The sequence below is a fragment of the Megascapheus bottae genome, chromosome 1 (genome assembly GCF_031878675.1).
Source record: "Megascapheus bottae isolate mThoBot1 chromosome 1, mThoBot2.hap1, whole genome shotgun sequence".
NCBI lineage: Eukaryota > Metazoa > Chordata > Mammalia > Rodentia > Geomyidae > Megascapheus > Megascapheus bottae.
In genome coordinates this window covers 46,074,297-46,099,384 of record NC_143509.1, presented here as the reverse complement: position 1 = coordinate 46,099,384, position 25,088 = coordinate 46,074,297, and the positions used below count along the sequence as shown (strand labels likewise).

Below are 25,088 nucleotides of genomic sequence, written 5' to 3'. Positions count from 1 at the left end.
GAACACAAAATTTCATGAGACTCTTAGCTTATTAACCAGCAAAAATTTGAAAGTAGAGCCATGGCTCAAGTAGTAGAATGCCAGAGTCGAGCAAAAAAAAAAAAAGCCAAGCAAGAGCATGAGGCCCTGAGTTCATACTACAGCACTGGCATAAAAAGAAAAACAAAACAAAACAGAAGACACAGAACCAAAAGGCAAAGTTATTGGGATATTCCTGAATATAAGAATGTGAATATCTATACAGCTTTTCTGGAGAGCCTGTCACAACCAAATTATAATCATATGTTTAGATTATTAGTCAATTTGTAGAACTATCAATGGTCAGAGCTGAATGAGAGCTTAATCAATTCATTTATCAAATGGGGAAACAGAAGTTCAGAGACCAAGGTCACATGTACTTCATCATGACAGAAATAGGAATTAGTAATACTGCCGAAAAACAAAATCATACAGGACCAGGAGACTGCTCCTGATCTGTATCCAACAACACTCATAATAAATGAGAGTCAGAGGGCTCGGGGGTGAAGACTCCCCAAGGTTAATCAGCTAGGAACAACAGAGTCTAGACTCATAACTGGTTCTATTGGTCTTCAAGCTCATTCCTCCAACACAACTCTACCCATGGTCGCTTCTTTATCTGTATTTCAAGATGGATTGCCAGTGGGTATAGCCAGAGATGCATTGAAAGTGAAGAGCCTTGAAGGGAAAGCCAATTCAGACATGCTCACACAGGTCCAGCTGACAGTGAGAGCTTTAGTAAGATCCATTTCACCTGCCTACTGATACCTAGCATGGATGCTAAGATGAGGATAAAAGCTACTATCCACAGAAAAGTCCTTACATCCATGACTGCATATAATGTGTATATATATATGTGTGTGTATTTATATTCAGGAGACCCTGATGCTGAGCAGGATGATTAGGAGTGTCCCAGACCTCTCTAAGCAATCTTAAAGTGCATTTCTGTTATAACTGTAGCATTCTGTTTCAACCAAGCATAGTGGAATATATCAGTAACAGTGGCTACAATTTTTTTGTCAGTCCTGGGGTATGAACTCAGGGCTTGAGCACTGTCCTTGGACTTCCTCAAGGCTAGAGGTCTACCACTTGAGCCATAGCACCACTTCCAGCTTTTTTCTATGTATGTGGTACCAAGGAATTGAACCTACGTTTTCATGCATGCTTGTCAAGTACTCTACCACTAGGCCAAACTCCTGACTATGGCTACAATTTTTTTAATACCTCAAACTAAGACAGGGCATATGACTCACATGATAGAATGCCTGCCTAGCAAGCTCAGGGCTCTGAGTTCAATTCCCAGGGCTGCTAAATAAATAAAATACCTCCCCCCACCAAAAATAAATCAGCATGAATGGAAAAATATAAACCCATCAGGATTATAGATCTTTACCGGGGACCAGTAGATTCTTACTGAAATATCCAAGTCAATATTATGTGTAATATTCTTCATTCAGACACCCTTTTGGTGACTCAACATGTACATAGAAACAGTTCTAACTATGCAACACTGTAAATCGCCTTGAAGAGTTTGGCAAGATGGTACTTACAGATGCATTCCTCAAGGAGCTGATAACTCAGTCAAAAGTCTAGGCTGCCCCTGGTGACCTAAAAGTCTCTGAAAGTTTAAAGAAAACCCTTCTGGCCGGTGAGGTGAAGGAGGAAACCATTCGGAAGCTTCTAAAAGGTGATGGCAAAGAAAACAGAATTTTCAAGAATGTTCGCTTTGTACCTTCAGATCTTCGTCAGGAAGATCTGAAGGGCAGGTGGGGACAGTACTATAGAGAAAGGGTCTAAGATCCATGAAGGTGAATTTGTGTGTAAATGTTCACTGCACCAGAAACACACTGGTGACTGCACATAATGCCAACCTGCGTCTGTCCCTCGTTCTATCAGGAGTGTGACCATGCTCCTGAAAAGATGTGGAAAGTCCTTTCTGACATGGCATAAGTGCCCCTGCCACCACTGCTCCTAACCCACAGGGACCAATTGTGTGGAGCCATTCCTTAGAGATGGGAATGACATTGAGCTGGTCTTGATCAACCAGCTATAAGGAAGAGCTTTGTTGATCTCTCTGGGGACCTATATGGATTCATAGGGCCCCAGGAGTTTCCTGTTAGACCATTGTCCCGGAATGACTATTAAATTACTGGAGTTTTTTCTCAGAAATACAAGCATGAGGCATTTCCTGGAGTCACCATTGATGTGTCCTCTGTGTATTTATCATAATTAGCAAGGGGGTCGTGTGGTTAATATCATAGACTCTATCACTGCAGGAATGCCATCTGTTGCTAGATGTATGACCTTGGATAAGAACCTTTAAACCTTGGTCATCCAAGTCTGCACAATGAAAATAATAGTGCTGACCCTCAGGGCTTTGAGCCTCTACTGCATAATTAACATAAGTGATCTAGTCTCTTAATTAGGCATCTCTTAACTCCCAAATGTATATAGGCTCTTCTACTTCTAGGGCAATACTTTAAAAAAATAACATGAACAGAATAAAATCTTCTCCAAATATACAAAATGTTGAAAAAAATGCACCACCAGCTGACCCACATTAAAAGAAACATTCAAGGAAGTGTTTCAGACATTTCTTTGAATAATACCAAATGGAAATCTAGAACACACAGGAAAGGAGAATGCCAGAAATGGTAACCGCAAGGGTAAATATGAGATTTTCATAACTATTTAAATCTTCCTAAATGTGTTTAAATCTTTCTATATATGTTGGCCTGATTAAATAAAATAAAAACACACTATGGGTGTTATACATTTAAATTTTATACATTAAAATCAGTGATTACAGCAATATCATAATATGGAACAGGAATCTATTATTTTAGTTCTTATAGTATATTTAAACTAGGATGCTATCCATTGAAGTTACACAATAGTAAGTTAAACCATACAACAAACAAGAAAATAACAAAGATAATTGTAGTGAATAATGGGAATTGGCAGAGTACTATGTATTTATTGTGTATGAGGACCTGAGTTTGATCCCTGCCCTGCAAGAAAAAATAATTAAAAAGGAATTATCTAATCTATTAACAAAGAAATAAAAACAAATCACAACAAATATACAAATTCTAATCTCCATGAATCTAAAAGAAATGTAAGAGCAAAATAGACAAAAAGAAAACAGGACAAAATATAACATCAGCAAATGTTAGGTATCAGGATAGCAAGTTGGCCTCTGTATCTCAGCTCCTACAAGAATCTGCTATTCATACATGGAAAAATGTCCTTGTGGTGACTTTGAGATCCTGGGCTGCACAGGGAGAGATGATTCCTTGTACTCCATGAGATCCCTTGTATTCCGGGAACAATGCCTCATCTTCCTTCCACAGAAAATCCTGAATTCACTCCATAGCTTGGCTCTACAACCTCCCCTCTGTAGTCTGAGAGTGGTTCTGCCTTCCCAGAGGCCCTACCCAGTGACCCAAGGACCCAGAAGAACTACACCTGATTACATACAGCTAACAAAAATATCCGAATAGTGAAGCCTGAACTAATCCCTCTATGCCAAACTTATCATCCTGTTTCCCCAGGGACCAGAAAAGATTCATGCCCACTCAGCCCCCTGGTGTGGGGGACTGCATGTGCAGATATCCTGTACACTCTGCAGTATTCATGTGTCTCAATTTCATGGAGACCTGGAGACCATCCTAGTTCTCACTGCATAGATTGGGAACTGATCTTGAATAGAAGTAAGCAAAGTGGTGCATACCTGCAATACCAGTACTTGAGAGGCTGAGTTACCAGGATCATGAGCTCCGGCCCACTTAGGCTACATGCAGAGAAGCATGGCATATGTAGGTACATCCTGTTTCAAAACCACAATGAGGTATCATCTCACATAATAATAATAATTATTATTATTATAATTATTATTATTATAATTATTATTATTATGTCTGTTGTGCAGTTTGAACTCAGCCTAGGCACTGTCCCTGAGTGACTGCTGTACCATGGTGAGCCACAGTGCCACTTCTGGTTTTCTAGTGGTTAATTGGAGAGAAGAGTCTCATGGACTTTTGTGCCCTGGCTAGTTTTGAACCGTGATTCTTAGCTCTCAGCCTCCTGAGGAGAATTACAGGTGTGAGCCACTGTTGCCTGGTTGATCTCACACTTCTTAAGGCAGCTATTATTAAAAAGACAAGTGCTAACTAGTATGTTGACAGTGCATTCTTAAGTCTTAACAAAATGCAAGACTGGGCACCAATGGCTCACATTTGTAATCCTAGCTATCTAGCTACTCAGGAGGCTAAGGTCTGAGGATCACAATTTCAAGTCAGCCTGGGCAGGAAAGTCCAGGATTAAAAAAAGGAAGGAAGGAAGAAAGGAAGGAAGGAAGGAACTAAGGAAGGAAGGAAGGAGGGAGGGAGGAAGGGAGGGAGGGAGGGAGGGTGGGAGGCAGGCAGGCAGGCAGGCAGGCAGGCAGGCAGAAAGAATAAAGAGAAAAAAAGAAAAGAATGAAATATTTAGCAAGATTCCACCTCAACTAACAAACTAGGTTTGGTAGTACGTACCAGGAGCTTAGCTAAGCAGGAACCATAGATAGAAGGATTACTGTTAGAGGCTGGCTCTGTCAAACAAAACAAAACAAAATAAGACTTTATTCAAAAAAAATTACTAAAGCAAAAAGAGCTGAGGTGTGGCTCAAGTGTAGAGATCCTGCCTAGGTCCTGAGTTCAAACCCTAGTGCTGCTAAAATGAATAAATAAATTAATAGAGGAAATTATGCCATCTGTGGCAACATAGGTGAGCCAAAGAGCATTGTGTTCAAAAGATTAAACCAGGCACAGAAAGATAGTTCTGAATGAACTCAGCTGTGTGTACAATCTAACATGCTCAACTCACAGAAGCAGAAAAGATTGAATTACTAGAGAATGGGGCAGGGAGGGAGATGTTGATTAAGGGATATAAACTTTTATCTAGACAAGAGGAAAAATTCAAGAGTTTTGTTATAGAATTGGGCAACTATCGTCAACCTATTCTTTCAAATCTTTAAGAAAACTGAGTGTTGGTAGCTCACACCTGTAATTCTAGCTATTCAGAAGGCTGAGTTCTGAAGATTTAGATTCAAAGCAAGCCCAGATAGGAAAGATTATTATCTCCAACTAATCAGAAGAAAAAATAAAAATCTGAAAGTAAAACTATGGCTTAAATGGTAGAGTACCAACCTTGAGCAGAAAAATTATGAAGAACTATCCATCCCTGAGTCTAAGCCCCAGTACTGACATTAAACAACATTATATATAGAGAAATGTATACATACATATATGCTTTCATTATGATCCGTGTTTTACATGATATATATATGTGTCTATATATGTATATACAATTTTCATTATATATATATGGAAAATCCCTAAGAAATATCTACTTCCTTCAGATACTTTTCTGTGACAAAGTATTGTCATTTTTTAAAACATAACTTTTCTAAAAAGCCCTTGTCATGCAGGCATGTGGTGTTGTGACAACTGAAAGTGTTTAAATCTGCCCTGTGGTTTGGCCAGCAAACACTGAGGGCCACCAGACCCACGTGCACCACATGGTCTGGCCCTCAGCCAGAATCCACTCCAGATTGTCTAGCCTGAAGCTCCTTCCAGTTCTTTCCATATGACTCTCACTTCCTGACATTCTTCCTGACCGTGGGACATCAGGAGAGCTGTGAGGCCCCGTACAAGTTGTGGAATGGTTAGCTTGGCTCTCACCTCCTCCCCATCTCCCATTCTGCTATCCGTCAGCTGTGTTTTTTAAGGTATATTCATTTATTTTTATGAAGTAGTTGTATGAAGTTTCCATTCCAGAAGTTGTTTCATCACTACCTCTCCCTCCTCTCTTCACATCCCAATCCTATCCTCCTTTGAGGTACATAGATTACTTTTTACATAGCGTATGTACATCAAATATAGTGATTGCACTTGCATACCCTTCCTTTCTCCATCCATGTGCCCTGTCTCATTGCCCTCCCCCACTGGAGCCTATTTCAGCTTCCCTCATATTCATTCTGTTAAACAGTTAGTTGTTCAAAGGAGTTACATCACCGGAATCCTTCCCTAAGTATACTGTCATTTAATCAATTTGCATATCTCCATAAAACTCTATATATGTTATCACATATGTTTGTATGTTAGATTTAACTTCTACATGGGAGAAAACATGCACTGCTTGTCTCTCCAAGTTTGATTTACTTCACTTAGCATGCTTTGTTTTAGGTCTATTGATGCCTCTGTAAATGACATTATATTATTCATTCTAATAGTTGAGTAAAATTCCATTGTGTATGTGTACCACATTTTCTTGCTCCATTCATCTGTCGGGGGATATGTAGACTGTTTTCATAACTTGGATATGGTAAATAGTACATCAATGAGCATGAAAGTGAAAGTGTTTTGTTTTTTGCTTGTTTGTTTTTTACTGTATCCTGACTTGTACTATTCTGGATAGATGCACAGGAGTGATATTGATGCATGGGAAGACAGCTCTATGTGTAGTTTTGGAGGAATCTCCAAACTTCATTTCAGAGTGGTTGTACTAGTTTACATTCCCATCAGCAGTGTAATAGGATTCTCCTCTCCCCCCACCCGCCCCACCGGCCCATCGCTGACAGCATTTGTTATAATACAAATTACCAGTGCTGCCCAATCTTACTGAGGTGAGATGGAATCTCTTGTTTTGATTTGCATTTTCTTTATGGCCAGGGATGTTGAGCATTTCTTCATGTGTGCATTGGCCATTCTTACTTCTTCTGAGAAGTCTCTAGTTCCTTTGCTCACTTACTTATTGATTGCAAGGGCATTTAGGTTCTTGAGTTCCTATGTATTCCGGAGATGAGGCCTTGCCGAATCTTTTCCCATTCTGCAGCTACCTTTTTAGCTTAGTAACTATTTCCTTAGCTGTGCAGACATTTTTCCGTTGATGCAGTCCCATTTGTCATTTCTCTCTCTAACTTCCTGAGCCTCCAGAACAGCCTTCAGAATGTTCCTACCTGTACCAATAAGTTCTAATGTTTTGCCCACTTCGATTTTTAGAACTGCCATCTAGTCATGTCATTCCCATTCCAAGATATCTTTCTTTTCCTTTATCACCTATTCTAGTCCACTTTCTCCAGACTCTAGGTCAGTTGGTATGGAAATTGTTTTACATATCTGTTTTTATTTTTAATTTGCAATACTAAGATTTAAACTCTGGGGTTCCTGTTTGGTAGGTGGAAATCCTATCACTTGACCCATACCTTTAACCTTTTTATTTTATTTTATTATTTATTTATTCATTTATTTATTTTTGTTGGTCATAATGTATGAACTCTGGGCTTGGGCACTGTCCCTGGGCTCTTCAGCTCAAGGCTACCTCTTTATCCCTTGAGCCACAGTGCCACTTCTGGTTTTCTGGTGATTAGTTGGAGATTAGAGTCTCTCAGACTTCAGTGCTCGCGCTGGCTTTGAACTGTGATCCTCAGATCTCAGCCTCCTGAATAGCTAGGATTACAGGTGTGAGCCACTGGTGCCAGGCAATCTTTTCATTTTAGTTACATTTTGAATAGTCTTATGTTCTTCCCCAGTTGACCTCGATAACAATCCTATTGCATGCTTCCAGTGTAGGTGGAATTAAAGTCATGTGTCCCTGTGTCTAGTGTATTGGTTCATATTCAGTCTTGCTTTTTGCTCAAGCAAGTTTTGGACTGTGATCCACTCAGTCTCTGCTTCCAATGCCCAGCCAGAAATATTTTAAAGTTCCTCATGGGGCTCGAATGCTCAGCCTGAGCAGAGAGCCGTTGTTCTATCTAATAAGTTTTCAGGTATCGCCCAGCACTGGAGGATTGTTGTTCTCCGACCCCTTCTTGCCCTGCTCCACACACCACTTCCCTATCCCAGGTCAAGATTCTGCGTCTCCTCACTGATCCCACCTGTTCTTCATTCCATGCTCTTCATGTATAGCCAAGTTTAGGCTTTTCTTGTGACAAAATAGATCTTGCCTCTCGTTTCTCGGCCCCTGCATGTGCTCTTACTTTACTGGCTCGTCCATTCTTGTCACCCAGGGCTGCTCCAGCTTTCATAACCTCCTTCCTAAATTAAAAATATATATGTATTAAAAATGTTTTACTGTTATGCCAGTATAAAGACAAATGTAATAGGAGATCAGTTCATTAATAATTTTATACAAATTTTAAAATAAATTAAAATTAATCATTTTCATGGGCTCCAACTCTGTGTCCATTATGCCTAATGCCCGTGGGCCTAGACCCTAGCTCCTAACTCTTCTTCCTGCTTCCCACATCCCAAACTGTCTTCCCCTTCACACCCAGAAGAATCTTTTCTCTCATTTATTTTGCTTGCTTATTTATTTATTTATTTTAATTTTTGTTGCTACCTGAGCTTGAATTCAAGGTCTTGTGCTCACTTAGCTGGTACTCTATCCCTTGAACCACGTCTGCAGTCAGTGTTTTGCTAGTTATTTTGGATATAGAATCTCACAAACTTTTCTCTCTGGACTAACTTTGAACTGTGATTCTCCAGGTCTCAGCCTTCTGAGTAACTAGGATTTCCAGGTATAAGCCACCAGCACCCAGCACCAGAGGGGCCTTGTATAAATATATGTGGCACCTCAGCTTGATGGAAAGACATCAGTGAGTGCCTGAACATAACCAAGCCTCTGAATGAACCTTGCAAAACTTAGCCCTACAGGCTTTGTAGTCTTCCAGATAAGAATAAAATCACATAAGGCAGCTGTGGTGACATATGCTCATAATCCTAGTGCATGGAAAGGCTGAGGCACGAAGATCTCAAGTTCAAGGTCAGAATGGGCTATACAATATGACTTTATCTTTGAAAGTCAATCAGCAAACAAATAAGTTATTGATAGATAAAACTACTAATCCACAGTAAATAATTGTAAATAAGTAAATATGCCTATACAAAAGTAAATAAGCCTGTCCATACTTGAAAAAAAAATGAATAAAATCTATTCTACACATTTTTGTGTATGTTTGATATATCTCTTTCCACATTTTTTGTTGATATACAATACACACACATATATATCATCGATGTATACAAAACCTATATTATTTAGTGAGCCTATTGTTTTTTAATTAAATGGATGGTATCTTATTGTATGTATCATTATTCAACCTACCCTTTTTATTCAATAAAAAGACTTGGAGCTAAAACCATGTTGATCTTCGTAGATCTTTAACATGATTTCTAGCTATAGCTTACTATTTTATGTTATGGATATGCCATAGTGCCATAGTATATTAATTACTCTTTACCAAAGCCCCCTTTCTTCTTAACAAGTAATGCTACAATAAGAATGCATGTACACATAAAAGTGTTTCACAGGCACATAGCTTAAGGTAAAACTACTGTCAAGACAAATGTGTTTTTACTTTACTAATACCCCAGGTTACTTTATATTCCCACATGCATTGTATGAGTGAATCCATTGTTCCACATGCCTCCAACATTAACCACCTCCCTCTTTGAGCACATCTTCCAGTAATTACTCATGAAAGGGGCTAAAAAAGGCTACATTTTTTTTGCCAGTCCTGGGCTTGAGCTCAGGGCCTGAGGACTGTCCTTGGATTTTTCTCAAGACTAGAACTCTAGCACTTGAGCCTCAGCACCACTTCTGGCTTTTTTCTAAGTATGTGGTACCAAGGTCTTCGTGCATACTAGGCAAGCACACTACCACTAGGCCCTCTAGGATATAGAAACAAAAGCCATATAATGAGTGATTGTTGTCCTTAATGTACTATATTATCTCTCTTCTCTTTTGCTGTCCCATGGTTATTTCATATTGTTACAGTAACTCACTTTGTTATCTGATATATTGGATATATTTGTATTTGGTTATTTGAAATTGGATAGGGAAGGGGGGAAAACAAGATGATGGGTGGGGGTGGGGGGAGGGAAATGGGGACCAAGACATGAGAAAGGGTGTCAATGTTTGTGAATTAATGCACCTCCTATCTGGCAAATATAATGTAACCCTTCTATTAACTACAATAAAAAATATATGAAAAAAGGTGACATTTTATAGTCTTTATGTATCCTTACTCCAGCTTCATTCCTGTATACTTTGTCTGTCATTTATTTCTAGAAAATGTACTTTTGGGGCCAACAAACACTGCAGTGGTAGTCAGTAGACACTATGTTGAAAATGAACTACACAATTTGAGGGTGGGGAAAAACTGGGAGGGGGAGAGGTGGCACTGTTAGAAAATAAATGTACTCTTTATCTGGCTTGTATAACTGTAACCCTCTGTATATCACCTTTATAAGAAAAATAAGAAAAAAATTTAAAGAAAATGTGCTTTTCCTTCTCTTTCTTACTTTCTTTTTCTTTCTTTCTTTCTTTCTTTCTTTCTTTCTTTCTTTCTTTCTTTCTTTCTTTCTTTCTTTCTTTCTTGGTTTCTTGGTTTCTTTCTTTTTGCCTCTGTTAACTTTTGTTTCCATGATATGCTGAAACGCCCAGGTGTAACATCTTCACTGAGTAACACTTGGGGCTTAGGAGATCCTTTAATTCTAAGAATTTAGGGATGCTTTGGGACAATCAAAACCAATGTTTCTTCATCACTGAGGCACTGGGAGCTCCAGGTAGCCCAGGGAGTTGGGAGGGACTAGGAGAGGAAAACATTGGTTCCAGGCACCTGCATGCGTTCTTATGATAGGACTAAAAGGGGTAACCATGACAGAAGGGAAGAGGAGGATACAGAATAGCCCACGTGAAGAAAGTGCAGGGTAGCTCGGAAAGGGGGTGGTGTTAAGAAACAGCAGTGGGGCATTAGGGAAATACAGACCCCAGCTTCTCCCTGTCTGCCTGCTTTCTGCAGCCTCCTTCCTCCTGGCCCACTTGACCGGGTGGCTTAAGCATCTGGGAACTTCTGGAAGGCGAGAATATGAGTGAAAATTCCTGTCATTGGTATGATTGGGATAGAATGGACATAGATGTACAAAAGTAAGAAAGGTGTGGAAATATGTTATTTGTTCATACTTGGAGTGGAGCAGTGTATGTGTTTTTAAACCACAAAAATCTGTTCTCACACAGTTGCAGGTGTACATCCAGGATCAAGGATCTGGCAGGGTTTTTTTTCCCACCTTTGGAAAAGAATCCATCCGGGAACTGCAGATGTCAGCTTTCTCATATATTACCATGTGATCTCCCCTTTGTATCTATGTCTTCATTTGCTTTTTTTTCCCCCTCAAAGCTAGAGCTCTACCACTTGAGTCACAGAACCACTTCTGGCTTTTTGCTATGTATGTGGTACCAAGGAATCGAACCCTGGTATTCATGCATGCTAGGCAAGCACTCTACCACTAGGCCAAATTCCTGGCTCTTCATTTTCTTTTATAAAGACATTCATCATAATAAACTGGAACCCATGCCAAACACCACATTTTAACTGACCTCTTTAAAAGCCAAATAGAATAGATGGAACTAGAGCTTGTCACATGAAGTGAAATAAGCCAAATGGCGCAAGACAAATATCTACTCTGTGTTCTCTCTCAGATACAGAATCTAGTCTTTCAAAATGAATGACAGGAATGTAAAACAGGGACAGCATGAGAAATGGTACCAAGAGGAGGCAAATAGCAAAGAGGGGAGGTGAATATAGTCAAAGTACTTTATATATATTTACACATATAAATACATATAATAGATGCCTGTTAAAATTATATTTAAAAGGAGACAGGGAGTGAAAAAGAATATTACAGAAAGGGAATTTGATCAAAAGATATGGAATGCATGTATGGAAATACAATGAAAAGCCCAACATTTATATGCTGAGACACTAGGAGTTAAAAGTTCAGTATTTGATTAGAGGACAGCATAAAAAATTAGTGCCAATAAATGGCTCTTTCCTTGGGGGGCGGGAGGAGGAATCTTGTAATCACGTGATGCCATGGTTCATGAATATTTAAAGTCCACTAGAAAGATCAGGAGTCTGCTGATGAAAGCAAAGAGTGGGATTTGGGCTTCAGTTTGCATATTCATGCCAGGGAGATATTAAAATTACAAGTTCAAGTGCCCTACCTGGGTTTATTGAGTTGAATTTCCTGGGATGAATTTCCAGAATGACTTAAAAAAATTCATACATTATTCCGGTAATCTGGTAAACTCAGCCACTGTAGTTTTGAAAATACTATTTATTAGTGAATAGAGCTCTTTATCAGTTTCTTAAATATTCATTGGGAGCCTGGACTTGAGGCCTTGCTCAAATGAAATAAAGTAAAATACCACTGATGGAATTCTTTGCATTTTCTGACACATTCATAGAGTTCCAGACACCCTCACTCAGGAGTTGTAAACTAAATGCTTTGAGAGAACATGTAAACGAAAGTGTTCCAGTGACCAGAAAGTTATAGCATTTCTCCACTTAGGAAGGAGAATTACTACAGTTTTTGTGACTATTATCTAGGAATGAAGAGCCCTATCACTTCCTCCTATGCATTTCCAACCCTTTTTGCTGAACTTGTGAAAAACTAATTGAATCCTTTCCTTTTATACATTACTTTTCTGAATACCTCTGACCGAATTATGTCACTAATGACAAATGTCACTAATGGACAAAGTAAGTATCAAGACTATAAAGGACCTTCTCATCCCTCTTTACAGATCTGGCAAAGCAATCCACCTGCCTGCCTTCTCTGTATTTCCCCACAATCTTTTCATCTCCCTTAACAAGCTTTGGGAACTCAATGGAGCCCAGTCCTCAGATTTTACCAAACAATAAACTGATGCCTGCTCTCAGAAAAGCCTGGTTGCTTGAGGAGTTGGGGGGGGGGTCTTCTGGAGCCTCGGTGACACTCCTTCCACATCAGCAGCTGCTCCCCAGACCCCCCCCCCAACCCTCTCCTTCCGTCCCATCCCTTGGTCAGTATTAACAAAGCACAGGGTAATGTCGCCAATGTCTGCCTTTGTGAATCAACCTAAAGGGAAACTGTCCCTGAGCCCAGATTGTTCGGGAAGGGAGAGGGAGCTGCAACTGTTACTGTTTTCATGCATATTTGTCTGAGCTTTGGCTGGGGCCCAGGGAAGCGCACATCCCTGATCTGCTGTATACTGGCAGAACTTTGGCTTAAAACATATTTCACATGCCTCTCATCGAACATTGGCAGCCTTGAGAAAACATGGCTAAGACATTATTCCAGGAGGACTAATTGCGCTGTGACACTTTACAAGACCAAGCAATGGCTTTCTCTCTCCCCCAAGCTCTTTCCCCATTGCAACCAGAGCCAGAACAAAGGATGCCTTTCCTAGTGTGAGTCCTAAATCCAGGCAGAACTCAGTGGCTGTGGGAATCTAGGGGACATATCCATGAGGCAGGGTTGTGTGCACTCAGTGCTGTGTGCCTTTTGCCAAGTTCTTTTCTCCTTTGGTTTTAAAACCCTTGTGTATTGCAAGAGAAATGTAGTCCATGTGTTTCTGATTCATTTACACTTAAATCATTAAAATGTTGTTTTGCTAGGCTTATTTGATGTCTGAGAGTCTAAGATTCTACTTAATGAGAATTTTAAAGGCTTTTCCTCTGACCTTGCCTGAAATACAAAGCAATATTTTGCTCAAGTGGTGCCTCAGTTCAAACATTAAGTTTTTATCTCAGATACTGGCTTCTGCATAGTCAACCACATCTTCCAATAATAATAATGCAAGCTCCCCTTCATAATCTTAAGCCTTCAATCTGCAGATGGGGAAACAGGATCAGAGATCTTGTGCCCAAAGTACACAGCCACCTTGTGTAGTATGTTCTGAATTTGATTCTCAAGCTCTTTTCAAAATGATTCAAATTGAATTTTACAATGAGGTGTTGTGGTGTGGTGTGATATTCCATATGCATTAGGATATATTAGTAAGAAGCAATGTTAGAAAATGTGTAAGAGCTCAAAAACAAAATAAGAAAAGGTCATAGCTAAATTGCTTAACCTCTCTGGGCAGTTTTCTCACCTAGAAAATAAAGGGAGATGATATTACTACCTCTTAGACAAGCTAGAAAGATGTTAAAAAGCATTAATATACAAACTGCTCATAACAGTGGTTTCCCAGATAACTTACATACAAACAATAGTAGTAACAGCAGGGAAAATGAGTAAATAGCTGGATAATGTTTGTATGCCTCAGTTTCTTCATTTATAAAAGGAAAATAGCAGTAAGTCCTTAATATTATTTAGCCATAAAGAATGATATAATGTCATTGAAACATGTTGAGTGAAATATGCCAAGCTCAAAGAGCAAAATACTGTATGGTTCATGTGTGTATGTGTCATAATAAAACCCACCAAATATTCTTTGAAAAATGGAAGAGAGGAAGAACCTAAGGAAATATAATGGAGGGAGGTAAACTTGTTTGGACTTCACTGTATGCATCTGTGAAACTATCATACTGAAACCCCATTGTTCTGTGATATCTGCAAATTGAAAAAACTGTTTGAGAAGTCTCTTTAGATGACATTTGTGCTCATTACAATGGCTAACCCTGCAAAAGCAAAATGCTCATTAAAATACATTTCTAAACTCAGAAAGGTTTCTCCCTATTCTGTGTGGGCCACCCAGGAGAGGAGTTAAGGTTCATCTCAAGTCCAGTGTTGATTCTCCATAAACCATGGGCACTAACACCGGTACAAAGCTCACATCTTATGAGACCTGGTGGTTCCTTCATCTTCTGGCTGCAATGGCCCTTGTCTAGGCTGGCTTGGACCTCTGTATACTGAACTGATAAACAGAGTCATAAGTCTTGCGTCTAAGTAAGAAAAAAAAAAGAAACCCTACAGATCTCCAAGCTCCCGTCACTATGGGGCCAGCAGCATTGTTCACGGGAAAAGAAAATGTGTAGTTGTCTACAAACAGAATGAGGTTTTACAATTTGTATCTTGTTCCCCTCTGAGGATAGTTATTAGAATTGCCTTCTTACTTAGTTGCTTCTGTTTAAAGGATGTTCTTTTTCTGGTGTTCTGAAGGAGAGGAAAAATTATAACCCATCAGGCAAATTAGACTCCCCCCTTCCTCTCTCTCCCTTTACCACACACACACACACACACACACACACACACACACACACACACACACACACACACTCACAGATACAAATACCTATGCTGTGGAGCCTCTCTGCTATTTTCCCTTAAGGACTGTATTCTTTCCCAGAGAGGGAACTGGTGAACAGAACTGATCTCCCAAGGAAGCAGACAGATTTCATTCTGTCAGGTCCCTCTGAGCTTGTGGAAGAGCAGAGTGGAGAGAGGAAAAGCCAGAGGCTGAGAGGGGGAGAGGGGAATCTGTTGCAGGCAGGGGAAGGCGTGACCTGAATGGAGAATGCCAGCCAATTCCAGAGACACACAGGGACCTCAGAACAAAGATAAGGCATTGCTGACACACCGAGGGACGAGCTCCCAGACAAGTCAGACAGAGGGGACCAGAGGCCAGGCACCCAGGCATTCACAGAGGCAGGAAAATGAGGTGAGTGTCGGGGCAGGAGAGGGCATTGTGCCCTTTGGGGGGAGGGGGGAGGATTCAGGATCAAGTGTCAAACAGCCCGGAGGGTCTGACCTTGTGTCTGGGTAAACTCACCTGCTTGTCCTGGAAGAGGCTGTGGGTTGAGGGACTTGGGGGTTTCTCATGGACCTTTGGGGCTCTGCAAAGAGAGCCTTGGACATTAGTGGGCAGAAGTCTTTCCTTGGACTGCAGAGACTTGCAACTTAAAACAGGAGTTTGTGCCAATCTTCCTCCAGGCTGCCAGGCGCGGTGGAAGCTCTGATTTCTTCCTCTGCCAGAGCACGGAGCTGCCTACTGGCCAATGTGACTCTCCTCCTCTTGCCCACAAGACTGACTTTTTTTCCCCTTTTTTTCTCCTCAGCAATGAGCACTGATTCCTCTCTCTCTCTCTCTCTCTCTCTCTCTCTCTCTCTCTCTCTCTCTCTCTCTCTCTGCACTTTTGAGAGTTAGATATCTGTGTGTTTATTTGTTCTAGCTAGAAAAGGAACCAGCTCTCTCCCCCACCCCCAACACACACACACACACACACACACACACACACACACACACACACACACACACACACACACACCGTAGCTCTGTTTCATGGTTTTTGAAATCGTTAGAAGTTTTCCAGTTAAACCTCAATTTAGAAAACTAAAAACCTGTCCCCATTTTACAGTTCCCTATAAATTCTGTGCCGCTCGCTGAAATCAGAGGCAGCTGGTGACATGAGTCAGGCAATGAATTGCATCAAATGGCTCTTAAAGAGATAGCACTTTTTTTTTTTTTTAAGGAGCATTTGGAATTCTAGGGAATTTAAATTCTATTTGGACTGGTGACTGGTGCTTCATCAGTCTTTCCTGTTCCTCATCCTACTTTATGTTTCTTACTAGAAATTCCTTATCAGGTTTATTTTTGGCAGATCTGAAAACTCAGCCACTCTAATTTTTGTGGTTAATTATGAGTGTGAATGCTGCTAAAAAACTCTCTCACACACACAAGAGGTGAAAGCACGTGCCAGAGATGTGTTAAGTTCTGCACACCTTTCCATCTCATCCCCTGTCCTTAAAATCAAGAGTGGTTCTATTTGTGTCTTTCCTACAAAGTCACTAAGAACTTTGCTTTGTGAGTCTGAAGCCAGCTAGGGGCTTTTAGCTAAGTGACTCTGATTTTCTATTACCTGTGGCTCAAAAGGGATAAACAAGTCCTCAGAATGTTAATTCAATCAATGTTAATTCAATCTTTTTCCTTTAGATCTACTGTCATATATATGTGTGTGTGTGTGTGTGTGTGTGTGTGTGTGTGTGTGTGTGTATATATATATATATATATATTGTTGTTGTTGCTTTGTTTTGTTTGTTGAGACAGCCTGGTGAGCTATGTAGTCCAGGATACTTCCAACTCAAGATCCTCTTTCTTCAGCATGGGGTGGAGGTGGGGGTAGGGGGAGGGATTACAGGTGTGTGTATGTGTGTGTATCACCACTGCTAGCTTCATTGTCATTTAAAGCCTGCCATCAAACTTCATTTTCCTTCCTCCTAAGAAAGCAGTCTTTATGCCCTTCTATATGGAATGATATCTGATTTCCCAGCCCAGGGACTGAATGTCACCCAATTGCTGATTGCCTCCCTCAAAACCTCAGCTGTGTGGCTGCGTAGTGGTCCCATATCTTTGCCTAGGCTTATCCTCAAATCTAAAAGAGCCCTTCCCACTTATTTTCCACCTAGATGACCAGATGGTTTCAACAGGATCAAGTATCACTTCCTCTTCCCGGGTGGGAGATTGCATCTCCTCCTTTGTTCTTCTGAGGGACATCTCTTTCTTTAGACTAACTCCTTATTTAAAGGTCCACCTTGTTTTGCAGATATGTGATCAAAGTCTTCTTCTTTGTACAATGTCTTTATCATCGAGCCACTGGTACCTAATATAATGCCTGTTTCCTGCTAGGTATTCAATCAACATTTGTTCAGTTGAATTCAATTAGTGAATAGCAAAGAGATCACTAGACAAAATCTTCCACTAGAAATGTTTCTAATGGGCCTGGCTTCATCTATATAGGGCACTGAAGAGTTTTATGAAGCACTTTCCTTGGCATTGTCTTGTCCAATTTTCATATTTGGGGTAAAATAAAGAATTAATGGACACGTGAGGGTAAAAGCAGTTGAGAACTTGCTCAATGCTTGAAAAAGCCCAGACTCAAAGTTGGATGTTTGAATTCCAGTGCCACCACTTAAAGAAAACAAAACTATATTTCACTATACTCTAAATCTGAAGTGCACATTAGAATGGCCTCTGGTACTTTAAAAAAAATGTCAATGCCCAGGCCTCACCCCAGATCAATTAAGCCAGAATCTCATGAGGACTAGCTCAGGCATTAATGCTTCTTTTTTTGGGGGAGGGAGGGATGTCCACATAAAGCCATGGGTTTTTAAATTATTTTTCTCAGGATTAATTACTTTGGCCATATGCCTGGGCATGATATGGGCATAGACCCAACTTTTTTTCTGTGGGCTTTTGTTATTCCCTTCTTCTGTTGAAGTTAATTCAACATATGGTCTCAAGCATGATGTGACATCTCACGGGGGTCTCCCTTTTATCATCTGTCAAATGAGTGTGGGGTGTAAAGGAGCTTTACAGTCCCTTCCAACTCATAAGCCAAACATGGAGTCTTGGCATTCTGTAGATTGAAAGGAGGGGAGTGAATGGAGCAGCTCAAAAGTGCTGTTCATTCCAGAATCATAGGTACAACAGACTTCCTCAGGTGTCTCCCACAGACTACTCCTCCAGCGAAGACTGAGATCCCTGATCTCTATATAACTTCTGACATCTTAAACAAAAGTAGCTCAACTCTTTTGATTAGTGGGTGTCAGGAATTGTACCGCTGGTACCTGGTAGATAAGAAGCCAAAACCAACCCGAGTGTGACGAGCAATGAAAGCTGCCGCTTACATTCTTTACTCCATAGCCTCTAAGGCAAACCAGCAGGCATATGCTCAGAGCTCTTTGCTTCCTATGTTTCCAGCTGTCTCAAGAGGCACAAGAGAACAGACCACATCACAGGCCTTCCTCCCACGCTGACCAGTCGCCTACCACACATGGCCCTGGGTCCGGGGAGGGGTCTGGGTTGATGAGCTAGCTGCCAGCCCTTGACAGAACTGAACTGAGGAAACTCAGTTTCCTCCATGTCATCTGGATAAAGCAGCTATGGAAAAACATTGACCTTTCAGCTTTACAAAATCTGGTTGTCACTATTGCTGGAAAGTTGGATGTGGGAGTCAAAGCTCATGGCTGATACCTGCTTTTCGGGAAGCAGTATGATGAAGTCATCATTACTAATGTTTGCGCAGGGCTGGATATTTAACAAAGGGCTGGATACTTAACAAAGTGCTCTCCAAGCCTCCTGTGGAGGGCAGGAGTGTTGCTCTGTAAGAGATGAAGGGGCAAATGAAAAACTTCCATCACTTTCCTAAAATGAGTGAAATAGATAAAATTAAGGCCTGAGAGCTGAATGCACTCTCTCCAGATTGGTGAAACAGAACCTGAGCAGGGAGGCAGTGGCTCATATCTGTAACCCTAGCTACTCAGCAGATAGATTGTGGTTCAGAGCCAACCCACGTAGGAAAATCCATGAGACTCTTACTTGAGGTGAACCATCAGAAAGCCAGCAGTGAAGTTGTGACTCAAGTTGTAGAATACTAGCCTTGAGCCCTGCCCCACCGCCCCCCCCAACCACAAAATGCTCAAGGAAAGCACCAAGCAACTGATAATAAGCCCCAGGATCAGAAAGAAAAAAAATGAGCCTCACCCTTAGTAATAGCAGTTCATTTCCTCTAGAGTTTCTGGATTCTGCTTTCCTTCTCATTGACTGGACAACTTGAATCCAAATCTTCCTTCTCTTTGCCCCCCCCTTTTTTTCCTGTAAATTTTAATTGCTAAGGAGTTGTACAAAGGAGTTACAATTCCATGAGTCAGAGTATGAGTACAATGCTTCTTGGGCCTTTTCATCCCGCCCTTTGCTTTTCCCCATTTTTCCCCACCATCCCTACCCATAAGTTACAAAGTTAATTTTTTTCCATAGGGCATATTGAGCATGAGGAGTGATATGGCTCACCCTTCTGCCATCCATTCCTGTGCCTCTATTTGCCCACCCCCCAAGAAAAGAAATGCAAAGTAAATTAAAAAAAAAAAACACTTTTCCATTTCTTGGAATTCATTTTGATAAGCAGCACTTGAGATGGTCAGAGGAGTTATATCTTTGGGCTTCTCCCCTTCATATACCCTGCTTTCTTCTATTTCTGTGTAAATATATAAAGCCCCATGTAAGTGATCATATTTAATTTGATTTCAGAACTGGCTTCTACATATGAAATCAAGTATGTGCCATTTGTTTCTCTGAGCTTGGCTTATTCATTTAACATGATTTGTTCTCTTTGCCCTTTCTTGACAGATTGGTTTAGAAAAATATTGACATTACCAATCGGGTTAAAACATTTTTGTTGTCTTAATAGCATCCCACAAATTATTATTGTAGAGCCTTTGGAAAAGGTAAATAACCATGTTTTCTTTTTAATTGAAAACTGTACATAGCATTCTAGACCAATTTTAGCCTCTTTTTTTTTGTTTTCAGTTGTAGATCTTGAATTTAGGGCCTAGGTACAATTCCTGAGCCTTTTCACTCAAGGCTAGCACTCTACCACTTTGAACCATAGCTCCACTTTTGATTTTCTGGTGGTTAATCGGAAATAATAGTCTCATAGACTTTCCTGCCTGGGCTGGCTTCAAATCTCAGTCCTCAACCTCAGCCTCCTGAGTAAGCTAGGACTACATGTGAGAGCTACCAGTGCCCAGCTAAATGATGAGCATTTTTATAAAAACTACAAATAGTCATATCCCCAATACAAAGACAACCTGTCTTAATGCCTTTGTGTCTAGCTTTCTAGATCTTTTTATATTACTTTATTCACTTTTTGAAAAGATTATTTAAAGCAGGCAATGTGTATGTGCATGTAGCTCTCTTGTTGTATGTGTACACTCATACTTATGTGTATGCATATATACAACTGAATACATAGAAGAAGAATTTTCAGAGAAACAGCTTCCTGGTTAGTGAAGACTTGGATAGTAATCCCACAGTCTGATATTGGTTTCCAGCTTTGACTTTGTAGGCTAAGACTCCGGCCCCAACTTCTTTATTTCTTTCGTTTCATTCATAATTTATTATCTACCATGTTCTATATGAGATTCTTTACATATATAATTTCTGATGCTCATATGATCCCTATATATTAGAGTTCATAGTCCTAATTTCATATATGAGATATATAAAGAAAGGGACTATTGCCAGAGAAACTAATTTCCAAGTCTTTGTTTTAATAATCAGTGTGAAGAACAAGGATATGAATCCAGGTAACTTGCACTTCAAAGGCTAGGCCTGAAGCAGGGCAGTATAATAACTGCTCTAATACAGATTGTTCAGGGAGCCATGGAATTTGGAGGAAGGAAGAAATACTTCACAGTCTGGGAGTAAATTGGGTGACAGAGATCTATATAAGATGTTTATAGTCAGCAATGGGCAGGGCAGCTGCAATGGGGCTGAGCCATGGGAAGGAATGACCTGGGAAGAACTGACAGGGAACTAGACAAGATGAAACAACATCTCACAAATGGCCTCATCAAACATCCCAAGTGGTGGGAGAGATGGTTTTTGTTGCTGGCACAGCGGAGCTACCTGGTCCTATCGTGCTTTAGAAATCAGGAAGATTGCTATAATGGTATAAAAGAGAGTTTGGGAGCAGGAAGATCGGTTAGGATGCAATAACAACAGTCCAGGTAAGAGGGCTGTGAAATTAAGCAATTGGCTAGAAAGGGAGAAAGAATTCCCAAATTACAGAATGCAGAATCAATAGACCTTGGTGACTATTCCATCTTGCATAAAGAGAAAGAGGAATGATAATATTTTATTTGGAGAATTGATAGAGACTATTAACAGAAATAAGAGCGGGCATTTATGAAGAGCGATATTGATGAGCACATTTGGGGGACATTTGAGTTCAAGGTCCCTGGGTTTCTACAAGAAAAGTGATCTGCTCCACAGGAGCCAGGCATAGTGTGTGTACTGATCATTTGGGCTTTGTCAACTTGGTTATTCTGCACATTCTTGCATCATCTCCAATTGATGTGCTTGGTACATTTTGTTGGGCTTTTCTTGCCTATGCTTGCAACACTGTTTAACAGTTTGTTAGTTCTCATTCCTACAGAAACCAAGTATAGGCCTCTGCTGTGTGTGTGTGTGTGTGTGTGTGTGTGTGTGTGTGTGTGTGTGTGTGTGTGTGTGGTTGTCAGTACTAGGTCTTGAAAAGGGCCTTGCACTCTCACTTGGCTTTTCTCCTCAAAGCTGGTATTCTATCCCTACTTAAGTCACACCTCTACTTCCAGCTTTTTGCTAACTAATTGGAGAAAAGAGCCTCACACTTTCTGCTCAGTCTGGCTTTGAACCAGATTCAGATTCTTGAGTAGCTAGAATTATAGATGAGAGCCACTCCACAGGCTTTTGAGCCTTGTATTAGAGCACTTACCAAGAGGAAGAAGACACACCTTTATTCTGTCTTTATTCAAGACACAGCATACCTTACTTGACTTTTGTGGTAGAAATATTTCTTTTTTCATTTTCTTTTTCATTTTTTTTGTCAGTCTGGGGCTGAGCACTGTCCCTGAGCTCTTCATTTCAAGGCTAGCACTGAGGTAGAAATATTTCTATCAACTAGTTTGAGGTCTGCAGATTTCCTCACTGAAAAATACCCTCATCCTACTATTGCCATGTTCTTATTACTTGTGTCCTAGAAAAATGCATAAAATGATGATTCTTAAATGAAACTGAAGTGAGGAAATAGCCATGATGCTGAATTATGAAGGCACATTTTTCCAGAGTAAAAGAATATATGTATGAGGCCTAAATATAATACTTTCTGGAAAAGTTAACGCTCTTAGCTAATTCTCCAATGAGCAAAACTCAAACAAATCCTTCCCTCCCTTATTATACTGCCTCCCTTATTATAGACTGGATGGCATGCCCAAGTGGATACAGTGTTTTAGCAGGAATGCCGAGTCTAATTCCTGACTGCCGATTCAGGTCAGTGTTGAGGACCTATGTCCATTAATATAAACAGAACCATTTCGTGTCTTTCAGGTGGCTCCTTTTCTACCATGCCCTGTGCCTCTTCCTGTGGAAGGCTTCTGCCCACGTCGTAGAGCTAAATGATATGTTTGGCCAGATCCAATCACCTGGCTATCCAGACTCCTATCCAAGTGACTCAGAAGTAACTTGGAATATCACTGTCCCAGAGGGGTTTCGGATCAAGCTTTACTTCATGCACTTCAACTTGGAATCTTCCTACCTCTGTGAATATGACTACGTGAAGGTAAGGACTCCCCCGCAACTCAAAGTTTCTTAACAGGGCTAGGCTCTCTGCTAGTAATGCAAGATAGCTCCAGGAATTAGATAGCACCTGATGAGTTAAACAGGTCCTTATCTTCCCTGGAGAGAAATACAGGTGACAGTGCAATGAATGAAAGCCAGGGGCGCTATCCCAAGTGCAAACTAAAGTGGACACAATGATGAAGGAAAACTGACCAGTGGGATGTGACTTAGCCACAGTTCTCAGAGGCTTTGATGTTTCCACTAACCTTTGCTCTAATATTCCCAAGCAGAAAAGGGCAGAGACCCCAGAGTAAGCAGTAATGATGCAGAAACAGAGCAGTAATTATGTCCAAAGTTGACATATTAGAAAGTATTGCCTAAATCCCTAAATAATGATCATGAACTTGCAAGCATTGCAAGATGTGAGGTTGGAAGGGAGGGTGAGGGTGCAGTGCTGAAAGGAGTGGAATGACATGTTAAGAAGTCTGCATTTTGCCAGCAAAGGGAATAAAGGCAAAGAGTCACTGTTAGAAAGGGATTTAAAAATGATTGTTAAGAAATGCACCTTCTATCTGGTGAATATAATGTAACCCTTCTATTAATTACAATAAAAATTTTTTAAATAAAAATAAATTAAGAAAAGAAGGGGAACCACTTGGGGAAGCCAGGGGCCGGTGGCTCAACCCTGCAATCCTAGCTACTCATGAGGCTGAGATCTGAGGATCGAGGTTCAAAGCCAGCCGAGGCACAAAAGTCCATGAGACTCTTACCTCCAATTAACCACCAGAAAACCACAAGCAGCGCTGTGGCTCAAGTGATAGAGTGCTAACCTTGAGTTGAAGAGCTCAGGGACAGCATGTAGGCCCGGAGTTCAAGCTCCACAACCAACAACAACAAAAAAGCAGGTGCAAGGAGCAGAACAGGGTCATGACATGCATGTGACCACTAAGGATGAGGATTCCTCACGTTAAGATGGGCCCAAGAAGAAGAGGATAGCGGTGTGCTTTTGATCTTTCTTTTGTTGTTGCTTTGGTTTCCTTGCTTGTTTGCGTTAGTTTGTTTGTGCTGATACTGGGGCTTAAACTCAGAGCCTTGTGCTGACACTTAGCTTTTATACTCAAGTATGATGCTGTACCACCTACACTGTCACCCTCGATTTCTGGCTTTTTGCTGGTTAATTAAGGATAATAATCTCATGAACTTTCCTGCCTGTGCTGACATCAAACCATGATCCTCAGGGGGATGAAGTTTAGTAAGAAGGCACTTATTTCTAAAAGATATAAAGACCAAACTTCTCAGCTCTCTCTAGATTCCTGGAAAAAGTTTTCATCGAATAATCCTAGAGCAGGTTTTGTGATTACTATAATCTTATTTTTTCCCACATCCAGTAATTCAGCAAGAGTTAACCTTGTATTAACCAGAATACTTGATCAATAACAAAGCAGTAACTTTAAAGTTGCTCTTATACTTAAAATATTATTCAAATCTTACACCTCTCCAAGAGACAGGAATCACTATCCCATTTCATGGCCAAGAACCCAACCTAGAAAAGTTAAATCATTTACTAACATTGTATACCTAGTAGGTAGCACATCAAAGTTCCAGTCCCATAACTTGTGGCCTTGGATTTCATGCTGTTTCGGACACATGAGAATAATCACAAGCTATGCCCCACTGAGCTGGGTGACAATGCAGTGCTTGTAAGAACCATAAGAGAGGGGGAAAGGCTGCTAAGAAGAGCTGTGGACCCTTCTCCTGCGTCAGCTGTTTTTATTGTGGGGTGCACAAGAAGTAACCCATGGTGCCCTGTCAGGGTTCTAAATCAGTCTTTCTGAGGAAGAGGTTAATGCTTTAGCATAATCTTTCCGGTAACCTTCAGCTTTGCATGATTTCTAGTACCATTCATAACTTCTACTTGTTGAATGTCAGTCGGTGGCAGCTGTCTTCCCATTAGGACCTCAAAAACTGTCTCCAGATGTTGATAGCATCCCAGAACAACTGCTTTAGAAGCCACCCTCCAAGTCCCCTGAGGACCATAGCATTATTAGGATGAAAGGGACCTGATCCCTGCACAGACATGGGCTGAAAAGACATAAACCTCTGGGCGTTTCGAAGACATAGTCCACTTGAGACATCTTACTATCAGCCTACTAGAAATGCCCTGGAGT

At 40.6% G+C, this 25,088-nt stretch overlaps 1 protein-coding gene and 1 long non-coding RNA gene across 4 annotated transcripts in view; one reads left to right on the top strand and one right to left on the bottom strand.

The window, feature by feature from the left end:
• Positions 1–3,147: 3,147 nt before the first annotated feature.
• On the bottom strand, positions 3,148–15,938 carry LOC150069085 (uncharacterized). The gene is made up of 3 exons (XR_016537396.1): positions 15,598–15,938; positions 7,937–8,096; positions 3,148–3,847 (listed from the first exon to the last, which is right to left on the bottom strand). It is a non-coding gene; the product is annotated as an uncharacterized LOC150069085 (long non-coding RNA).
• Masp1 (MBL associated serine protease 1) overlaps positions 15,390–25,088 on the top strand; it is a 66,834-nt gene continuing 57,135 nt past the window's right edge. For all 3 annotated transcript variants that reach the window (XM_090343649.1, XM_090343658.1, XM_090343639.1), the window contains exons 1-2: positions 15,390–15,486; positions 22,690–22,921. In XM_090343649.1, coding sequence (XP_090199775.1) covers positions 15,482–15,486; positions 22,690–22,921 — 237 coding nt within the window. In that variant the 5' untranslated portion in view covers positions 15,390–15,481. The remainder of the gene's footprint in view (positions 15,487–22,689; positions 22,922–25,088) is intronic.